Genomic DNA, 21,726 nt, shown 5'->3' on the forward strand with positions numbered 1-21,726 from the left:
TGAGCATATACTTATCCTATCTTATATGATTGCAGTCACTGGATCTGGAAGGCATGAATCATCATTATAGGCTTGTAAGTTTAGCTAATACAACTTTTTTAAAGCCTGACATTCTAACCAATTATGGATTAACTTATTGTTATTTATTATTAGTAGGTATCTATTAATAATAATGTTTATTCTGATTAGTAAACTCTATAAAATTCCCAATACGAAACTCAACAATTATGATTCTACGCCGATTGATTGTATTATTAGTGATTTGTTATCTAATTGTTTTATTTATGATGAATTATATTTAGGTTTTTATAATAGAAACAACGTGCTCGGCTGTCAAGACGAAAAAGGGAAATGATTTTATTTCCTTTCATAGACAACACAAGTCAACAAACTTAAGCCGGCGCTCCATTGGCACGCAAGTCAGACGATTTACAGTCTTCGGACTTTTTTTTCGCGTGGAGCACCCCAGACCTGCGGACTTTTTAATCCGCAGACCAGGCTTGTTGGATTTCAAACATGTTTGATATTTTTGCCAGACTTCGTCAGTCGATCATTATGCAAATTCGATTTGACATTAATACGCAATCATTCGGACCGAAAAAAAATCTGTAATTGTTTTAAACATTTTCATTGATAGATTTTTAATTTATACATTAGAAAATGAGAGATTTACGATTTTTTTTTTTATTTTTATTTATGAAATTCATAAAAAAAATCGTGAAACTTGTGTTGTTTTTTCTGCTAAATTATTTTATGCAAGTCTACATATAAATAACACAACATTATGGGATTATCGGAAGACATTACGAGAATCGCTACTTTTCACTTTTGACAGCTTGACTTTTTTATTCGTTTGTTGATCAGTAGCAGAGCATAGACAAATCGGACGATTTATTGTCCTCAGACTTTTGGCTCGCCAATGGAGCGTTGGCATTACACTTCTACATCATTGGTGACGCTAGTGATAAGTAAAGACATGGTATTTTGAGCATATTAAAAGACTGATCTTTTTTTAGAATTATTAATAACCATGTCATTGTTTTTTCGTATTATGTGGTTGTCTGACAATCACAAACACCCAGGCTTTGAGAATAACATATAAATTAATATTGTGTCCTGACCGGAAATCGAACTCAGAACTCTCGAGTGGAAGGTAAGTGCCTTACGCACTGCAACATGATAATGGTAATGATGAAGGGTTTTGATGATTTATACGCCTTTTGAATGTATTATCTATTAGTAATTAGGTACCTATGGTAGGTACTTGATAGGTAGGTTATAAAGTTTTTACCTACTTTATTGTATAAATTTATTATATAAGTTAGAATTAACTGTATTTGTTGTCACTGTTGTCAGTGTATATTTACCATTGGTGAGTACGCATGCGCCTGAATATGCCAAAGTGTGAAACCCGGATCGCAAAAAAACGACTCAAATGGAATTGTATAAAACTTAAATCTATTAGAATTTAAATTCATATTCCATCAAGTACCTTCTTATAATATTGTTCCTTCAATTTAAAAATATGTTTTTTAAAGATTGAATCCATTGTCCCAATTCATAATGTTATATAGGTAACTATAGGATTTATGAAAATCCAACGTCTCTCTCTCTCTCTGAAGGTTTAACTACCCAAATTGACGATTTATTACAGTGTCTTGAGGCCATAGTGATAGTAGGTACAATGAAATATACATGCAGATTTTTTATTATTTCATTTAATTATATTCATTTGACACACATGCATAAAATATTACAAATATATTTTCAAATCATACAATATGAAACAAGAATAGCAATATCTGATATTATAAAATAATAAAAATACAATAACATATAATTGTACTTATATCACTTAATTAAAATGTTAGTAAAAAAAATCAAACAGACTTGAATTAGGTAGACTTCATGTTATGCAAAATATTAAAAATAGATCTGTTAATATCTGTCATGCTTACAACAGATTCGCTAAGCAAGGTTTAAACTTTTTAATTTTCATTAATTTCAGATATAATTACACTTCTTGAAAAAATATGTTCAATAATACGTGGACCTGTAAATTGACCGTAATTATTATGCAAAAAACAGCCAGTCAACGCAGAGCCCATATTATAGAGAAATAGGCAGTTTTGTGTTAGGAATATTGATGTTATTTCAGAATTCTTTAGTTACAGGCATGCCCAACCTGCGGCCCAAATGAAAACTTTTTGCGGCCCAAGTCCCAATTCAAGTTTTCAACTTTCTATATATTGCATTTTGGTATTCATACAATAAAAAAAATCGTTCTCGTAAATTTACCACATTTATATTATATTTTGCGAAATTAGAACTTTCTTGTTGTGCTGCGTGCTCTGTGTTTATGCTTATGCCGGCTCCACTCAATCGGCGAGCGTATGGAGCCGGCAATACAATAGCGAGAGTTAGATGGCTATAAGAAATGACATCTAGATTATTTATGTTTTCTGACAATTATAACAATGAAATTAAATAAATTAAATCAGAAGCAACAAGGTTAAAATAAGCTTATTACAGAATTTTATCAAGATATAAACCCTGCGTAACCAAACTCAAGCTTTGTGAAAATCAATTACTGTCAAATAATTCAATCCATTTCCTTTTGTTAAATGACTTTAATAGTGACCGTAAAGATTTTTTTTAAATATTCTAATGAAGTCATAAAATTAATTAAAGAATTGGATACTTATAGATTCGCATTTATGAGGAAATGTTCAAAATATTCTTGACTTCATTTTATGTGGAGGTGGAATCAGCGCCACAAAATTTACCAACGGAACTAATTGAACTGCAATCAAGCATATAGTTAAAGTGCATGTTCGAAGGGAATAAGCTTGAGTTTTATCAGAAAAATATCCTCAAAGATGAATTTCCAAAATTAAAATGATTGACAATGTCCATTACAGCAGTTTTTGCGACTACAATTGCTGCGAATCGTTTTTTTTCGAGATTAGAAATGTAATAATAAAGTGTCGCAACAGAATGTTCGACGGAAACACGACCAATTAACTGTGATGCGCGTTGGCTAAATTACTAATAATCGATACGAAGTATGTTATTTTGTTATCTTCTGCAAATCGAAGGAGGTATATTCTGTGATCTGCAAAATTTTCTTTATGCATTTGTTTTTTTTTATTATTAACCTCTCTGAATAATGGCAGATCATGTAAATTAACAGTACAATATCATGTTATTATCTTATTTTGGTCCAAATTGTTAACAACTGGCTGCTTTCTGCATGAGTACATTTAATTATTATTCATTGAAATTTACAGCTGATACTTTTAGAGATTGAAATAATTAAAAAAAAACTTGTATTACACATTTGATGAAACATATAGATACCCCTAATATTATTTAATGACAATAGATACTGAAATGTACATTATGTGTTATACATTATTAGAAATAAGTCGAAGAAAACAACGGTTTTGTTAAGATAAAGTGCATACTCCAACATAATGTACCACATTGTCAAGGCGCGTTTGGTGATGATAAACATCGCTGCTATTTCTCAACCTGATTCCACAATGTTCAAGATTAGGCAGCTCTTGGTTTTTGCATTTGCTTTTCCATCCAGTCCACGCATCAAATCCTTGAATTCTGAAGATATGCTGGGCGCATTTCGATGCTTTGACGATATTGCCATCTTCACGGTTTACGTCTGGAAATATAAAATAAATATATATATATATATATATATATATATATATTTAATAAAATACTTGCATTTTAAAGGCACAACATAAAGTAATGGAATGGATAGTTCGGTGTTAATTAATGTAGAACTAGGCAGAGTGTAAAAGTTCGTTTCGTTATAGGTAATTTTTAAAGTTTTTCTGCCATCTATCAAAAAAACAATTTTTAATGTTTTCTGACACATTGCACTCGTATAATTTACTGGACACGGTTGTATGATATACACGTATTTTTGAAGCCCTTAAAGCATAACTTTTTGTTATATTTTCTAATTCTTCTCTAGGTTACCACTTAAATCACAGAGCACTCATATGTGAAATATTTTTTTTAAATATACCTGCAATGCAAAATCACTTGCAGTTAATTTATTAATTAGACTTTGTAACCATTTTAGTGTCACTATATTTGTATGGAAGATGAAAAAAATGTTTTTTTGAAATATGGACAATGTGGGAAAAGATACATCCCACAAGGTACAAAGTCTGAACAAAAACGAACCATAATAAAGTATTCGGTACGCTTATATCTCCGCAATTTGCGTTAGAGTAAGATTGAATTTCTATCGCTGAATTAAATATTTTTTGGAAACGTCGCCGGAAAATATTGATATGAATGATTACATTCATTTAAAAACTGGGATAACGTGTTGCTGAAATTTATTGTTTTTGTTTTAAATATAAAGTTAGTATTAGGTAATTATTTTTAGTTAATTTACCAACTTAGTAGAAAATATTTTTTAACTATGTTGTTTTTAAATTTGGTAGCCGTACTGAGAAGCAACATGATAGTATCACGTTTCATAGTTACGTAAATAACAATAAAATTCGGGGTCTACTGGGCGTTATACGCGAGAAACACGGCTTCATTTTGGCGAACAATAGCGACTCTCTTTATATTATTACATACCTCTATGATTATTACTCTGACACTGGGTAGCATGTCACTGCGTAAGTTAGTTCTGCAGCCGAAATGAGATAGGTATGCTCATAGACTAATATACTATATACTGGTATGCTGAACAAACGTAGGATAAATACCTTTAGTTCAGTGTTTCCCTACGTAGGGCATTCAACCCACCGGGGGGCAATTTGAATGTTTTTGGGGGCAATATGCAAGTCATTAATATTTTTAGATTTTTTTGTAAAAAACGCATTTTCGAAAATATTTTTTTGATATTTCAACCATGATTTTCCGAGAATACTGTTGCCATTCTTATTATAATATTTATTAGAATGCAGAACTTTGGCGTTGTCAATGATTTGTTACTAAAAAAAAAAGAAATCGTTTTGATATCGCACTAATTTTCTTCCGTGTTGTACATAATATACATATTTACTTACGAAAGTTAAATTAAATAATTACTAGATAAAAAGAACTTTTTAAATACAACGTCTTTAAATTTTCTGTTGAATTATTATGCTCAATATGCTCAAACTTGTACTTGATATGAAATAAATAAAAAAACAAACAAAATATAGAATACTGAAATGTCATTTTGATTTCCATAGTAACGCACGTATATATTAATAATTTAGTTGCTAGGACCACCCACTTAGCAACTAATAATATACAACACAGAATTAACGGAAATGAATTCAATTCTACTTAAAGATGGCTAAAAGTATTAAAAGAATGCATTGGCATTGTGTTCTGATATATCCTAAAATTTTCAAATATCTAGCTAGTCGGGAAGTTGTTGCAACCACCGGATAAACAAGAATTAGAGCTAATAAAAACGTTGTAAAATAGTATTGTCTATGTGCATTTTTTATTCGAACCAATTCATTTTTCAGAAGTTGTTAGTAAACTATGAAATTTTGATAAGGGGGGGGGGGGGAGATTTTTGATGCGTTTAAGTAAGGCGTGTCACAAATAAGGTTGGGAAACACTGCTTTAGTTAGACGTATACCTATATTTTTCAACATGAACAATAATATTTCATTTCCAGTCACATGTAGGTATATACTGATCCCAAAAAATGCTTTAATAAAATAATTAGATTAAAGCAAATCCTTGTTTTCATTGATAGAGTAAACGACAGAGTACGCTAGCATGCTTACTAGCTTGATTACTCTACTTCTACTACACTGTATGATAAAGTAGTTTAGTCATCGAACTCAAAGGTCAAGTTTTGACGATGGCCGCGAGTGAGACGACGCTAGGAATAATATAATTTTGCTTCGCTTGCACCCTTCACCCAATGGGCGAGAAGCAAATCCTTGTGTTCAATGATAATGTAAACGACAGAATACGCTAGCATGCTTATAAGCTCGATCTACTACACTGTATGATGGAGAAGTTTAGTCATGGAACTCGAAGGTCGAGTTTTGACGATGGCCGCGAGTGAGACGACGCTAGGAATAATATAATTTTGCTTCGCTTGCACCCTTCACCCAATGGGCGAGAAGCAAATCCTTGTGTTCAATGATAATGTAAACGACAGAGTAGAGTACGCTAGCATGCTTATTAGCTCGATCTACTACACTGTATGATGGAGAAGTTTAGTCATCAAACTCGAAGGTCGAGTTTTGACGATGGCCGCGAGTGAGACAACGCTAGGAATAATAAAATTTTGCTTCGCTTGCACCTGTCACCCAATGAGTAAGAAGGAGAAAATCAATTATTGCGATATATTATGGCTGCTAGGGTATTATATCACAGGTCATACTTGTATGAGCCATCACGAAGTGGAGGTTGCATTAATAGTTTATTTACGAGGAATCGTCATTAATCATTAACTCAACCCGTAGATACTTTGCACCCGATCATATTGGAAAACAACATGCAATTTTTGGCTAACCGCGGGTATAAACCCGTGTCAAACGGCTTCATATTTATACAAAATCAACATTGGACTATCCTCCACGTAACCTCACCATTATACACAGTAACAAGGAATAAATTGTATGTATGCATCCGTATAAATGTATTAGAAAAGCCGGGCACTCGATTGGTTTACACACGTACACCGTATAATTGTATTAGTAAATTCCAAGCACTCGATTAGTTTATTCACGTTTTCATTCAAAAAAACTATTCCAAATGGCAAGGTTACGTGACGGAGACTCTACAAGCCAACGTGGGAGAAATGATAATAATAAGGTTAAGATAAATTGTTCAGTTACCTCTACAGTCTACATGACATCCCTTTCCAGCAGACCCGTATGTGCACCAGTATCTGTCATTTATTTGAAATAATCCATAGTCTTTCGAGCCATTACTGTTCAATTTTCCAACTACCGATGTTCTTCCACTACTCTCCGCTTCAACCAAGCACACCCCTGTAGGATATAAGAATATAACTGATATAAAAATCACTTTAAAATTTCCCCAACAAATGAATTTATTATTATTGTAAGATCTATAAGACAGCATTATGGAAGGCAGGTTGAGTTATTCAAAAAGATAGCTAAACGCAGTTTTTCACTACAGTCCAAAAACAATTCGACAATTTTAGATTGTTATATTTAATACAAATTGATACACCGAGGCGAAACAATCATGACGTGTCTGGGACTAATCTACTTCGAAATTAAATAATTAGAAATACATTAGGTAGGTACATATCGACTTCTTAATCTGCAAGCCTTTTGACCAAAAATAAGAATTTGATGGCATTTTGTTATAAAGCATTTTTTCTATGCTCAAACAAAATTTCAAAATTATAAACCTATAAATAAATGCATTATCGTTCTTTAAACAAAACAGCCAACTGCAGGTGCCAAATTTCCAATAATATCGTAAATGGAACAACACCGCTCTTTATATAAATTCTTTATATATGAAAGTGACGCTAAAATAGTTAATAAATTAATTCATAGTGCTACTTATTTGTAACAAAATGTATAAAAAAATTTAGTAAAAAGTGTATTTTTGGAATTGTTAAATTCAACAAATTCAAATATAAAAACTATGATTTGAATTAAATTTAAAGAACTGCAACAGTATACTTACCTACATATTATTAATAATATTGTAGAATATAATAATTAAACAATTTTAATATAAAAACTATGAGTCTATTCTATACTCATCGACTGCTAAAGTGATAAAGTGATAAATACGATGGCTAACTAGGGTAGGTTTGTATCAAAGTTTTACCTATCATTGTAATAATTACAATAAATTAACAGCACCTCTTTTGCTGCTGTTAAAATATACCAATTATTACAACAATTACAACCAACTAATTTTAATTATTAGAATAAGTGCTAATACTTTGATACAAACCTACCCTAAGTTTGATAATATTTATCAATTTATCACTTTAGCGGTCGATACGTATAGAATAGACCCGATGCTTATCTTTATGTTTTTGAAAAATATTACAATAATTATTAGTAAGAATGTACTTACAGTGTCGGAGAAAACCCATTGGAAATCCTTCTTTTAATAGTGCTTTAGCTATAGCACACCTATCCAATGTAATTCCATTTGAACTATGTGCTAAAAGAGCCAAACACAGGACTAAGAATAGACACTTCATTTCGAACCAAAAGTTATCTACTGAATGCTGTATTGAAATTTTGATCCGAAATATATATATTCTTATGAACATGAGCAGTGGTGTAGTTCGTGGAGTATACGTTTTATAACTTTGCACTTTTTACTACACAGATACGCCTATTTGCCTGATTAACTCTCATACAATTAGATCAAATTTAATGATGTCACTTGTATTAATATAAATGTAGTAATAAATAAATATACTTTTTTTACATACATACCTAATATTTATTATATTATGTAAAAAAAATATTTTTAGAAAAATATATTACATCATTTTCATCCTAGAACCAGAGTGGAAAGTTATGAAGTACATTATACACGCACTGTTAATAATGTGCCGAATATTTCGCAACAAAGCAATCAATTCTTTCACATTTACATGACCAAAAATGTTTACAGGATATGAATTTATTTTACTTAAAGATGTAAAACAATTACATTTTTTTGTTTTCTCTACAATCCTTTATTGGCCATTTCATGAGGTTTGTTGACTTTTTTTGTTACATTGCCAACCGTCCATCGGGAACATTATTTTCTGAATTTCGCGTCATCGAGCTACCCCCTTTGATCGTATTCTACCCCACCACTGCCTTTCTTAGAATTTTGAACGATTTTGTGAATCTTATCAGCCAGTATAAATAATATTATCTCATATTATACAATAATATAATAATTCGACTGCCTCGTGGAGAAACACACTAACTAAAAAATTTGAACTGTTCAGGAGAGCAAAAAACCACCACAACAAAAAACCACAAAACCACATAAATTGTGTAGCAAAAACCGTTTACATTATGCAAATGCCAATTTAATAATTATTATAAGTTACATATTTAAATTACGAATCATATTATAAATACATACTCATCTTTATCATGATATTAATTTAAGAAATAATAATTAAAATGAGTTTTTCCACGTTATAATATTTGAGCACTAAAATATTATACCTAGATTGAGTGTACTTTTGCCTGTATTTATTTTTTCACATTCACACAGGTACAAGTATTGTTCAACGTAACTTTTTAGGCATGGATACATGCTTTTGTCTTGGTTGCCCGGGTGGATTCGTTACGAAAAATCTCACAGGCGTAACAAAAAATAAAGTCTCAAAAGTATCGCAGCCGCGAGAGACTCCAGTTGGTCGCAAACAACGCTTCGGGTATGACGTGTAAATTTAATGTAAATATATAAAAAAAAATATAATTGTGAAAACTCCATTGTTATATCTTATAATTTTTGAACCTTTTTAGATGAATAGTAGGTATATGATTTTTGCAAGTTTTATCAATATTGATTTAGTAGTTTTTGAGTTATAATATAACAAATAGATAAACACTCAAATTTTGATACAGAATAAAAAATACTGTAAACAATCGTTACTGTATACTTGGCCGTAATATATTATTTATTATTGATAAGTCAGGTCTATCTTGTGTGAATGAAAGCCAAATTAACTTAAACTCATCTTGACCTACAATATTATAAGTATTATAACAACATACTTACATATATGATATGTGTATTTTTTCTAAATTAAAGATTTAAAAATAATTTAAAAGCTATATCACTAGAAAAACTGAAAACATAATATTTGTCAAAACGTTTTTATCAAATTTATTGTAAAACACCGGTAGCTGGATTAGGCCCAAAATTAGGATTAGAAATTCTGTCTGAGATTGCAATATCTATTTTGCTCTAGAGAGCAGAAAATATTTTTTTGTTTTTTTTTTTTTTACAGAACTTCTTTCTGATGACATAAGTAAATCAGCGTCATGCGCCAATTTGATCTACTCCATTCAAGGATTCTCTACGTGGACTGGTTGGAGACTTAGGTGCCAAGGAGCTTTACCAAATCGTCGCTATAGGATTGGTTTTCCGAATATCCTTTTTTGTCAAAATCGACCTTTTCATCCACAATGTTTTTTTGTATCTAATTGGACTAGAACCATCCATTTCTTCAAGTTACTTTGTAATGGTAATGAATACATCATTCATATGCTGTAAAAATAACAATTTAAAGATCTCCATGTATTTAAATATAGGATTATGAAATTTGTTTTTCGTCTCCTGAACATTTGGTCTATTCGGGAAACAAATCCTACAGCGACGAAATGTGGATGATTGTGGAATATAATAAAAGATTTAAATTATACGGCATTCTTTAAACTTTTCATTAGATACTGCATTTAATAATATTTGGGATCCGCGGATCGCAACGTGAATCACTGAAAAAAACCATTACCTACTATCTTTTAAATATACATACCAATGTTATACTGAATATTCGTATTTAATAATATCTTTTATATTTGAATTATAAATCTTTTCAACTTTCGATTATTCATACAAATTATTGATGTTTAAAATATGTGTTTTCTTTATATAATTAATATATTATGTAATAAAAATCTTAATGGCTAAATAGGGTATTTGATTATGGTCATTGCTCTTCACTCACATAGGGATGTCATATTAAAACAAATTGTCGATTCGATACTTTATATTAAAATAAATGTCGCTACCTGGTATCAGTATCGTATCGGTACAAATAAATTAATATCGGTATCGTACAAAAACATCGTTACTTGGCATCAGATATCAGTATTGTACCATAACAAAAGTATCGACACCAAACAATCGGTAAAAATAAAGTTTTGATAGTAATTACGTGTTGATAATTCTCAGGTATAAAATTGTAGTTGAAACTAGTTTCAATATTATAATAATATGGATTCGTATCATACGGAATTTTGGTATGTTGAAAAAATAAATGAGATGTGGTTTATTGATTCATTTTTTCGTCTACTCTTGAGTAGTTTACCATCGTATTATGTTTGCAGATAACCATATACCTATCTATGTTCTGGCTAATGAGTAACTATTATTCAACTTCTCAAATCAGACTACTAACTTTAAGTGAGATTTTTATTATCACATGTTCATGTAATAATTATTGTGCAGTAAGTTCTGATACAATTTGTAACTAAATATTTGAAATATTCGTTTTTTTAATAACACGTCGCATCATTAAAATTAACAGTGAAAATAATTAGTAATATTAATTGCTTCATGTACTTATCTAATTAAATTTTAATTGAATTTATTTTGAATAATATAAAGTATTTATGTAAAAATATCTTTTCTGTGCATACTAGATACTATTTTATGCAACCTTTAAAGCTTGAAATTGTCTTTGTTACTTTGTAAGAATTAAAAAAAAAGCTAAACAATAAAACCAATTAAGCTCAAATAATGACTATGTAATAAAAAACACCACAGCGCAGAAAAAAACAAACAAATATAGCCCCATCTATTTAAATGTTATTTCCAAGCCGATTTGAATGCAAAGCTTCTATAGTGAATAACCTTTTAGGGCGATGAAATAGCCATCAAACGTAAATGTTCTTTACTTGTATTCCTAGTAAAAGGTTATTATTGCTATTGTTGATTTAACGTCTCATTCAAATCGTTTGTGCTTCCTTAAAGGTTAACTCGCCCAATAGAACCGTGCTAGAAATACTGAATTAAGTTTTTTACAGCTTATAACAAAGTCCATTTTCTTTTGTTCGTAACACACACTTACGCAATTTACCTTCCTAATATTTGTATTACTTTTTAAGAAAATTTGAGATCGTCGCTCTTTCAAAAATGCTAAAATCATGAAAATTATCGTATTCTCTTAGTTTTGGTGTTATTTTTAAATTTTCATTGAAGGAGGGCCTAAAATAGTCAAATTCTCTATAAATCTTTCCCAATATTATATATATATATATATATATACCGATGACAATAAATTAATAGTGTAGCACCAACGGTTTATGCAACAGCACCTGTTCCGATCCAGATTTCCCTCTGATTAGCGAGGGGCAAAGCATCGAAAGCATTGACAGCTTTTAATACCTGGGGGGGTACACATCACGGGAAATGGCATTTTGAAGAGAGTGGGAATGGCTGGAACAACATTTGACTCAATGCGTAGTGTCTGTGACTCACGATTGTACTCAGTCAAAAACAAATGCCACCTATTCAACGCTTTCATTCTGATGGTGCTGCTTTACGGGAGCGAATCATGGCACCTTACGATGGCTCAAAGCAACCGTATACTGAGCTTTGAAAACAGATATTTGCGACGGATACTGGGTGTGCGGTGGTATGACTTTAGGAGCACCGAGGAAATAAGAGAACGCACCAAGCAGCCTCTCATTACGTTGAGAGTGAAGAGGCGATATTAGACCTGGCTCGGCCACGTGCTGCGAATCCCAGAAGAGAACCTCAACCTGGCTTACCTTTTCTTCAAGCCGACCGGATTCCGGAGTCCTGAAAGACCACTAAATACTATCTATAGAGTGTATACGACTACGGGATGCTGGTTTGACATGGAACGATGCAAGAAGACTGACGAGCGACAGGGATTCTTGGAGGCACCTCTTGGTATCCATATGCTGCAACTAAGGGGCGGGTATGGCCGAAGAAGAAGAAAATAAAGAAGAAGTAGCAGAGAAATAATCACATACATTCTCAGGGTCTTGGAAAATTATACTTATTGTGACTTCACCGGGAATCGAAACTGGAGCTCCTAGATGTGAAGACAGTGCCTATACACATGATACATAATACGATGACTACTTCTTGGTTTGCCGGAATATTTGTAATATTGTGAGCAGCATAGACTCATTAGATTTGGTAACCGATACGATACAGAAAGAAAACTATAAATTCCCCCCGTTAAAAATCCATCGATATATTGTTTAAGTTTCAGGAATTCTATTTTGAATATCTAAGTAAAAACAAACAATTTTAGTGAATTGCTCAAGAATGTTTAGTTAATTTTTTTCTTCTTCAATTTGGAAAAGAAACATATGGGTTCAAAATAGCTTAAAAATAAATCTTTAAACAACCAAATTATAAACAAAGAAAGCTCCTTTGGTCCTCCTGCACTATGAAAGATAATGTTTACGTTTACACCTTAGACCAACCATGTGCTTTTTTTTAATTTTATATGGCGCCATGTCAAGAGTAAAAAAACTCTGCGAATTTAAACATTTTTAAAAGAAGCGCCACCGTTTCAGACTCACGCGTTTGCCAAATTCCAAAAATTGGCATAGAGGTATTCATTAATAGATATCGAAATGATTTAAAATCCAAAATACCGGTATTTTTAGCATCAAGAGATTAGAGAAATTTACAAAAAGTCTAAAATTACCAAATGAAGTGAAAAACTAATAAAAAATCCACCACATATTTATTTTGGGCGAAAATACTCTCGAATTGAGAAAGAACTGAAAATGCTCTCTATCGACTTTAGACGTTTCTTTCATTTTATGCAAATTTTGATATTGATATTTACAAATTAAATAGATAGGTATCTTTTTTCCATAGTGCCAAATTATAGCAAATTCGGTTACGAGCTGACCGCAATAATAAATTCCGCATATTCGTTTTTTACTTACTCAGTCATCCATTGACGCAAACGCTAGATAATAGCTGACACGGTTATTTCAATAAAAATAATATTATTTTGATTGTATAAATAGCGAATAATAATTCATCGGAAATGTTACTCGAATATACGTTTCCGGTTTGTTACTATCTCAATCTCCGTATCGTCCCGCACAACATCTCATTGTACCGAGATGAGGACCTCGATTCTGTATCATAAGTTTAGTATTGTAACGTAACTACTGTAACATACTATTGTACCGACCGTTACGCCGCAAATAAAACTCGCTCCTGCATCCATCTTCTACTTCTTCATCATCATTCTCAACACCATGACCTACTTCACGTCAACGACTCCCACAGTGGTAACTCAAATCGAACTCATTGATGACCCACATCGAACCTTACATACTGATATAAATATTTTCATTATAATATATTGCAATCCCTAATTCTTTTCTATCATTCCAATAGTATACCATGCATCAATGCATTGATCAAGGATTGCCAGTAATTATTAAAAGTTTGCTATGAGCAAACCTGGTAACTGATCGTACCGTCGCTGGATGCCAAGGCGCCCACTTTAAAAACCTCTGACCTAAATATTTAAGCCCTCTGTGTCAGCTATGGTGCTATTTCTGATCCGGAAAACCGGATATCATGTGACAATTAAACTCTTTTTGGATACAAAGTACTATATCTTTTCCCATTTGACAACTTCCGACAAAAATGACTCCGTATTTTAGGGGTCACAAACAGTGGATATTTTTCACGTCTTTATTTTGTAATATTATTATCTTCTTTTATGGTATTAACTGAAATGCGTTGTATTATTTAAAATAATACACAAATTATTATGTAATACTTGTTCCATTTATTTTAATAGTAGACAGGACCGGTTTCATCCACTTCAAATGTACATTATCATCTGGCAAAAAATATCCAACAAATATTTTATACTAACACTCATGTTAAAAGGAAAAATTGTTTATTGAAGATATTATTATGAATAATACGAGTAAGTAAATAAAATTGTATAAAAGTCAAGAAAAAAGATAATTAAATTTATCTAGCTTGTCAGAAATTATTATAATAGCCTTATTTAGGTACTTAAACTACATGAAGACCTTCTTCAATAATTGGCAATTGGTTACGAATATGTCATACATCTTAGTTTATTTTTCTTAATTCTACGAGGTATCTATTAGTGACGGTTTCAGCATTAACAAAACAAGCTTTTTTAGAAAAACTTTCAAAGGCGACCCCAATTTTGAAGCAGCGGACCATTCCCAAATTTCCAAATTGGTTGGGTCAATTATGGTCGCATTTATCCATTCTTCCCTCTCAAATCCCAATTATTATCACAAGACCAGGAGACCACCAGTCACGGGTCATGATCCACCGTGGTGAAAGTTAAGTTTAGTTATTTCAACACAACCGACGCTCCTAGGCTTATTAAAGCTATCGCACTCTATCTGATACGATACGACCGCGGAGGCTGCGTTAACCACAGAGTGACTAATTTGTTAAACCATTGTTGCGCCAAATCTGATACGGTTTATTCTATCCATCATATTCTAAACTTATCATCATCATTTATCCCAAAACCAAAATGAAACCGTGAGAGTGACATTCCGAACTGTCCGTTTATTTACCAGTACATGATTAGTGAACACGAACCAGCTCCAGCGCGCACTAGCCCTCTCAACATAAAAGGTTAGTATCTGCCATCCTGTTTAAACCACCCGCTCTAGATCCATAATTCACCAACTAGCATATTTAAATTACAGTTCACTGCAAAAAACGTAACCACAAATTTCAAAAGAATGTATTGTCATCGCATAAGAACCCATATTATAGTGAATTGAAAAAGGTGAAAAAATTATTGACAGTTTAGTAAATAAGGAATACAAAAAGTTTGGTAGAATTATAGGAATGTAGAAGATAAAGCCGGTCAAAATTTGCTGGCCAGATGAAACTACAAAATAAATGACTGACGTATACTTGTGAGACATGAAAAATATGGTCTATATCGACAAGAGAAGAGGTGTTCCAGGAAACCTTGACCCATTGTGGGCTATCAATCTTCTTATTGTTTTTTGCGAAAGCTTTTGTGTATAAGACTATAATTCTATTTTATTGTTTGTTTTAGATATAAAATACCGGTATTCTCAATTCCCGTTTTAGTATACCTGGATTACGTAAATGGTTCAAAGTCGTTAACAGCATTTTGTCCCCCCTGCTTTGGGAACAATTTCCTGTATTTAAAAGACAGGAAACTACTTCACTATCTGTCAATCAGAAAAATTACAGTTTTTTTTTACAAAAGCTTTGACGAAATTATGCCAATGAATTATTTGGGTAGGTAGATAATATTATATAGCTAAGTCGACAGTATTATTTTTTCATTTAGAATATCTTCTTCGTTAAGACTTCATAGCTGATTTTTCCGCTTCAGCTTCACGGCTTGGCTCCATCCCTCGCGACATTTCGTGGCACACAGAAATTAAGCTATTTACGAAACTCTCAGCATCTACTTACAGCACCACATTTCAAAAGCGTTTAGTGTCAGCTTTTTCCTTCTTTATCGTCTATTTCTCAGATGAATAACAAAGTGTTAATTTTTTTAAACGCCATAGTGGCTTTTTTTGATTCCCACCAAAATTGACATTTGTGTTCGGTATTGTTTAGAAAATCGTCATGAAAAAATCCACAGCTATACAACTTATAGGTACTAATTCTATTAAAATATATATTAAAACAATAATGAATTTATTCGAGCTACGTTTCGGGTATTACGTGAAATTTGTTGTCAAAATAATCGACCTACAGAACTATTCGTAATTTAGTTATAAAATTCGAATAAAACGTTAATTTTTGTGATGTTTAGAATCAAACCCGTCAAAACTTAAACGTACTGTTGAAAATATTGTTGTTTTGAATCAAAGTGTGGATTAAAATTCAGAACAATCAATTATACATACGTTGTTCTCAAGAACTTGAACATTACTCTTTCTTATGGCACTGCATGGAATATTCTTCACACAGATTTGCATTTGAAGCAGTATAAAATATAGTTAGGTAATACAAGAACTTGAGCCGAATGATAATTTGGTGCGTTGACATTTTGCTGATTAGGTTTTAGAGAAACTTGGAACAGACCCATTATTTCATAAAATCATCGTCACAATGAAGTTCATTTTTAGTTGAACGTCTTCGTAAAAAAGCATAATAATTATCATATTTGGAGTAGGTAATGAAAACCAACATGCTATTCTTGAAACACTTTTACATCCACAAAAATCAGCATTTTAGTGTGGTCAGCGTTGGCAATGGAAAAGTTTACGAACCGGAGCGCTCGACAATTTTCTGAAGATATTTACATAGGTATCAAATTTTATGTGTACTTTATAAAAATAAGTGTGTTTTTGTTTTGTGACGGTCAAACTATTTTTTCCACGAGACGGAGCGATAATTTTATCGAGCTCACGAAGCGAAACGGCGCTCCGGTGCGCTCCAGTCCATTTCGAGCCCTGGTGGTATATGATCTGGGGGTATAATTGTATTGGACCGTATTTTTTTGAAAGCAAAAATAGAAATGCAGTTCGTGACAATTGAGAACGCAACAGAAACATGATTACTTTTTTTTTTTTGCATGACTTAGTCAGGGTTTCTCAAAATTTTTCTGCAATGGAACACTTCGAAAACCTGGTTATTTAATTCGGTAACTTATTTTTTAGGTTGGATAATTCCTACTAGTAAAAATTAAAAAAAAATGTTGATGATTTTGAGTACTTGAATTGCATATCTTCTTGATATCAAGCACAATAATGGTAAGTTGCATTCGCCTTTCAATGTGAAGTAGATTCTTTACTTATTTTAGATTTATTTATTTTACTTCTACTTAGATCTTTAAATGTGTTGCAGTGTATAAAACCTTTAAAAAATGTCGCGGAACACCTATCCAGGTTTGGCGGAATACTGGTGTTCCGCGGAACATAGTTTGGGAAACCCTGAGATGATTTTGATCTGGAAGATATGTGGTTTCATCCAAATGGTGCAACATGCCACACAGCTCGTGATATAGTCAACTTATTGAAAGAAACTTTCAGTGAATATAATATCTCTTATCTTATAACCTTGTAAGTATATACAAATCAAGAGTCTTACTAGATGCATTTTATTCGTTTTGGTCGCCCTGAGATGACAAAACAAAAGGAGCTCTCGAAGTTAGCACTTAATTGGGCGCAGTCATCGGTATTTTATGTATTGATTTACTTGTAGATTTTAGAATAATATTGTTATTGCAAATATTTTCCGTACCTTGCCTAAAACTCGGAGAAATAACACTACAGACAGCCGACATTCGTTTTAGTGGCATTTAGGTAGAAGCCAGTCGGTTCCCTCTCCGTCTGCATAGATAATATAAAAAATAAAATATTAGCAATAGTTTTTGAATAATAAAATGCCTAATTATTGTCAAATTTGGGATCACAGAGATTATCAATATAATTTTTTATCGTAAATATTTTACTAAAATTATCTCGTCATAAATTATACTAATGGTTTTATAAATGCGTCTAAAAATTAATAAATGTAAAAAATCTTAACACCACTGCAAAGTTATGTACCGAAATATGACTATATTCTAAAACATTAAAACGAGAGGTTTAAAAGAATACTATTTTATGTAATAAAAATACTTTATGCAGTCATGAAATGTTTAAAATAACTATATAAAAGATAATAAGGCTTCAAAATTATACAAATAGATTATCTACAACGTTCAAGGTATGCCCAGGATCATGCTTTGAAAATAGAAAAAAGCTCCATTTTGACCCACGCTGAGCACGTCCGCCGTTAAATGAAAAAATAATTTAAAGAATCTATAGTATGTGTATCACTCAGTAGCGAAGGGTGGAGGTAGGCTGTTAAGAAACCCAAGTTATTGTTTTTATTGAACTAAGACTGCAAGTATGTAGGTACAGATGGTATTGGTTAGTTTTTAAAAATAAATTAAACCCTGCCTAACCAAACCATAATAGATTTGGTATATTTTGAACGACACGACAAAATTGTGCCAGTATTACATTCATACTTATTTGTTTTCTTTGGATTAAAAATACATAATATTACACATAGTGTTGGTAATTTATTTTAAATGCATAAAGCCCTGCCTAAAACAAACTATGATAGATAAAAAATATTATTCTATCTAAAAATATTCAAAGTTATCTATGATTCAATTGCATGATTTTAGATATTTTATGGATAGACAAGTATTTTTTGGCTATTATCTATTATGGCATGGCTTAAAATGGCAAACAAATACGTATGACTGACAAATTTTTGTGTGAACTATTAATGGCGCATCTTAACAGCCTACCTCCACCCTTTGCCAATGGTATCACTATCACTGGGTATATTTGCAGCTGAATGAGGCAAAGACGAAGCGGTTTTACAAGAGAGTATCTTTGCATCCATATTATAGTTCAGTAGCGACTTTCGTAAAATAAGCATTATCCTGCGATTTGGTCATGCAGATAACAAAAACCAAGTATTTGACTTCGACGTACTTCTGCTGGCATCGCGATCTTAAAAAAGTACTTTATAAGACTAGTAACCTAATTCCCCACCATAGGCTTTTTTTTCTAGATGCCTTTATGGATACCTCACATTTAGGTATTATCGAGGTTTTTTAAGGACTTTGGCACGCAAACTACTCTACTTGATGGTAGTCAGATGAAAATTGTGCCGGCTGAGAGAATATGCCTTATTAAAAATTATTCTTCTACCCGCATCGGGTATTGCTAATTTGAATTCGGCTAGGGCCTATGAAACCGCCTTGCAAAAACCCTGGAAAATTCTTTGTAGTGCAAGGTGGTGGTGATTTTGATGAATATTTTGTCGTATTCATTGTGAACTGAGGACTGCGATTTGTAGTCGAGTTTTTTCCCGTGGTAAAAGAAATGTCGCATAGGACTGATATTCTGAGCATATACTTATCCTATCTTATATGATTGCAGTCACTGGATCTGAAAGGCATGAATCGTCATTATAGGCTTGTAAATTTAGCTAATAAAACTTTTTTAAAGCCTGACATTCTAACCAATTATGGATTGACTTATTGTTATTTATTATTAGTAGGTATCTATAAAATTCCCAATACGATACCCAACAATTACGATTCTACGCCTATTGATTGTGTTATTAGTGAGTTGTTATCTAATTGTTATATTTATGATGAAATGTATTTAGGTTTTTATGATAGAAACAACGTGCTCGGCTGTCAAAACGAAAAAGGGAAATGATTTTGTTTCCTTTCATAGACAACACAAGTCAACAAATTTACACCTCTACATCATAGGTGACGCTAGTGATAAGTAAAGACATGGTGTTTTGAGCATATTAAAAGGCTAATGATCTTTTTTTAGAATTATTAAAAACCATGTCATTACTTTTTCGTATGATGTGGTTGTCTGTAATTTTTAACAATCACAAACACCCAGGCTTTGAGAAAAACATATAAATTAATATTGTGTCCTGACTCCTGACCGTGAATCGAACAAAAAACTCTCGAGTGAAAGGTAAGTGCCTTACGCACTGCACCATGATAATGATAATGATGTAGGGTTTCGATGATTTATACGCCTTTTGAATGTATTATCTATTAGTAATTAGGTACCTATAGTAGGTACTTAAAAGGTAGGTTTTAAAGTTTTTACCTACTTTATTGTATACATTTATTATATAAATTAGAATAAACTGTATTCTTTGTCACTGTTGTCAGTGTATATTTACCATTGGTGAGTACGCATGCGCCTGAAGATGCCAAAGTGTGAAACCCGGATCGCAAAAAAACGACTCAAATGGAATTGTATAAAACTTAAATCTATTAGAATTTAAATTCATATTCCATCAAGTAACGTCTTATAGTATTGTTCCTTCAATTTAAAACAATGTTTTGAAAAGATTGAATCCATTTTCCCAATTTATATTATTATATAGGTAAATATAGGATTTCACTTCACTCTCCCAGGTGAAGGTGAATGGCCAACGGACGGAGGGCTTTGAAGTATCTCGGGGTCTTAAGCAAGGAGACGGATTGGCTCCCATGCTGTTCAACTTAGCCCTCGAATCCGCTATCAGAAAGTCTCAAGTGAACAGGAGCGGCACTATATTAAGCAGACCGAGCCAATTGGTTGGCTACGCAGACGACCTCAACATGATGGGTAGATCCATACAGATTGTGAAGAAAGAATTTGACCACCTCTAAAAGGCCGCACTAGAGATTGGCTTAAGAGTAAATGAAAACAAAACTAAAGTCATGGTACAAAGCCGACAAAATCACAGTAGGCTGGGCCAAAGTTCCAGTTTTGGAAACCATCAATTTGAGGTTGCCAACCGGTTCACATACCTGGGTTCCAATATTACAAAAGCGAACAAGGAACTGGAAGAAATAAAAGCCCGAATAACCGCTGCAAATAAATCGTACTTCTCATTGCTGCCCATATTCAAATCCAGAAATGTCCACAGAAAAACTAAGACGCGGCTCTATAAAACCGCCATACGCACAGTCGTTGCATACGGGTGCGAGTCATGGACGCTAAATGTGAAAGCAGCTGAAATGGTGGATTGCTTTGAAAGAAAGATCCTTAGGCGGATATACGGACCCATGAATGATGGTGGGGAGTGGAGAATTAGATACAACACGGAACTATACCGCTTATACCAAGATTTAAAACTCTCCAACTTCATAAAACTCCAGAGGCTAAACTGGGCAGGCCATGTCCAGCGCATGCCTGAGTCACGGATACCAAAGAAGATCCTCAAAGGAAACCCAGGGGGGAAAGGCCAGTGGGAAAGCCACGCACACGATGGGGTGATAATGTTACAAAAGATGCCAACCAGATACTAAAAATCAGGAACTGGAAAAGATTTGCGGAAGACTGTTCCGGCTGGAGGACAGCGGTGGAGGATGCCAGGGCTTGACTTGAGCTGTAGCGCCATCGAAGAAGAAGAAGAAGAAGAAGTATAGGATTTATGAAAATCCAACGTCTC

The 21,726-nt window shown here is 32.6% G+C and overlaps 1 protein-coding gene across 1 annotated transcript; it reads right to left on the minus strand.

Moving 5' to 3' along the window:
- Nucleotides 1-1,878: 1,878 nt before the first annotated feature.
- On the minus strand, nucleotides 1,879-8,220 carry LOC147063903 (lysozyme-like). The gene is made up of 3 exons (XM_085958878.1): nucleotides 8,071-8,220; nucleotides 6,840-6,995; nucleotides 1,879-3,679 (listed from the first exon to the last, which is right to left on the minus strand). The coding sequence occupies exons 1-3, from the start codon at nucleotides 8,198-8,200 to the stop codon at nucleotides 3,450-3,452; spliced, it is 516 nt and encodes a 171-aa protein (XP_085815004.1). The 5' UTR covers nucleotides 8,201-8,220; the 3' UTR covers nucleotides 1,879-3,449.
- Between the last annotated feature and the right edge of the window lie 13,506 nt (nucleotides 8,221-21,726).

This window comes from Rhyacophila brunnea, unplaced genomic scaffold, assembly GCF_057557595.1.
Source record: "Rhyacophila brunnea isolate RB1 unplaced genomic scaffold, BYU_Rbru_1.0 scaffold_8, whole genome shotgun sequence".
NCBI lineage: Eukaryota > Metazoa > Arthropoda > Insecta > Trichoptera > Rhyacophilidae > Rhyacophila > Rhyacophila brunnea.

Excerpts from the sequence above, each read along its gene's own strand:
- LOC147063903 (XM_085958878.1), bottom strand. The coding sequence starts at position 8,200 with ATGAAGTGTCTATTCTTAGTCCTGTGTTTGGCTCTTTTAGCACATAGT. Across the intron at positions 6,996-8,070 it reads AATGGGTTTTCTCCGACACT|GGGTGTGCTTGGTTGAAGCG; the intron begins GTAAGTACATTC and ends TATATCCTACAG. Across the intron at positions 3,680-6,839 it reads ATGTCATGTAGACTGTAGAG|ACGTAAACCGTGAAGATGGC; the intron begins GTAACTGAACAA and ends TTATATTTCCAG.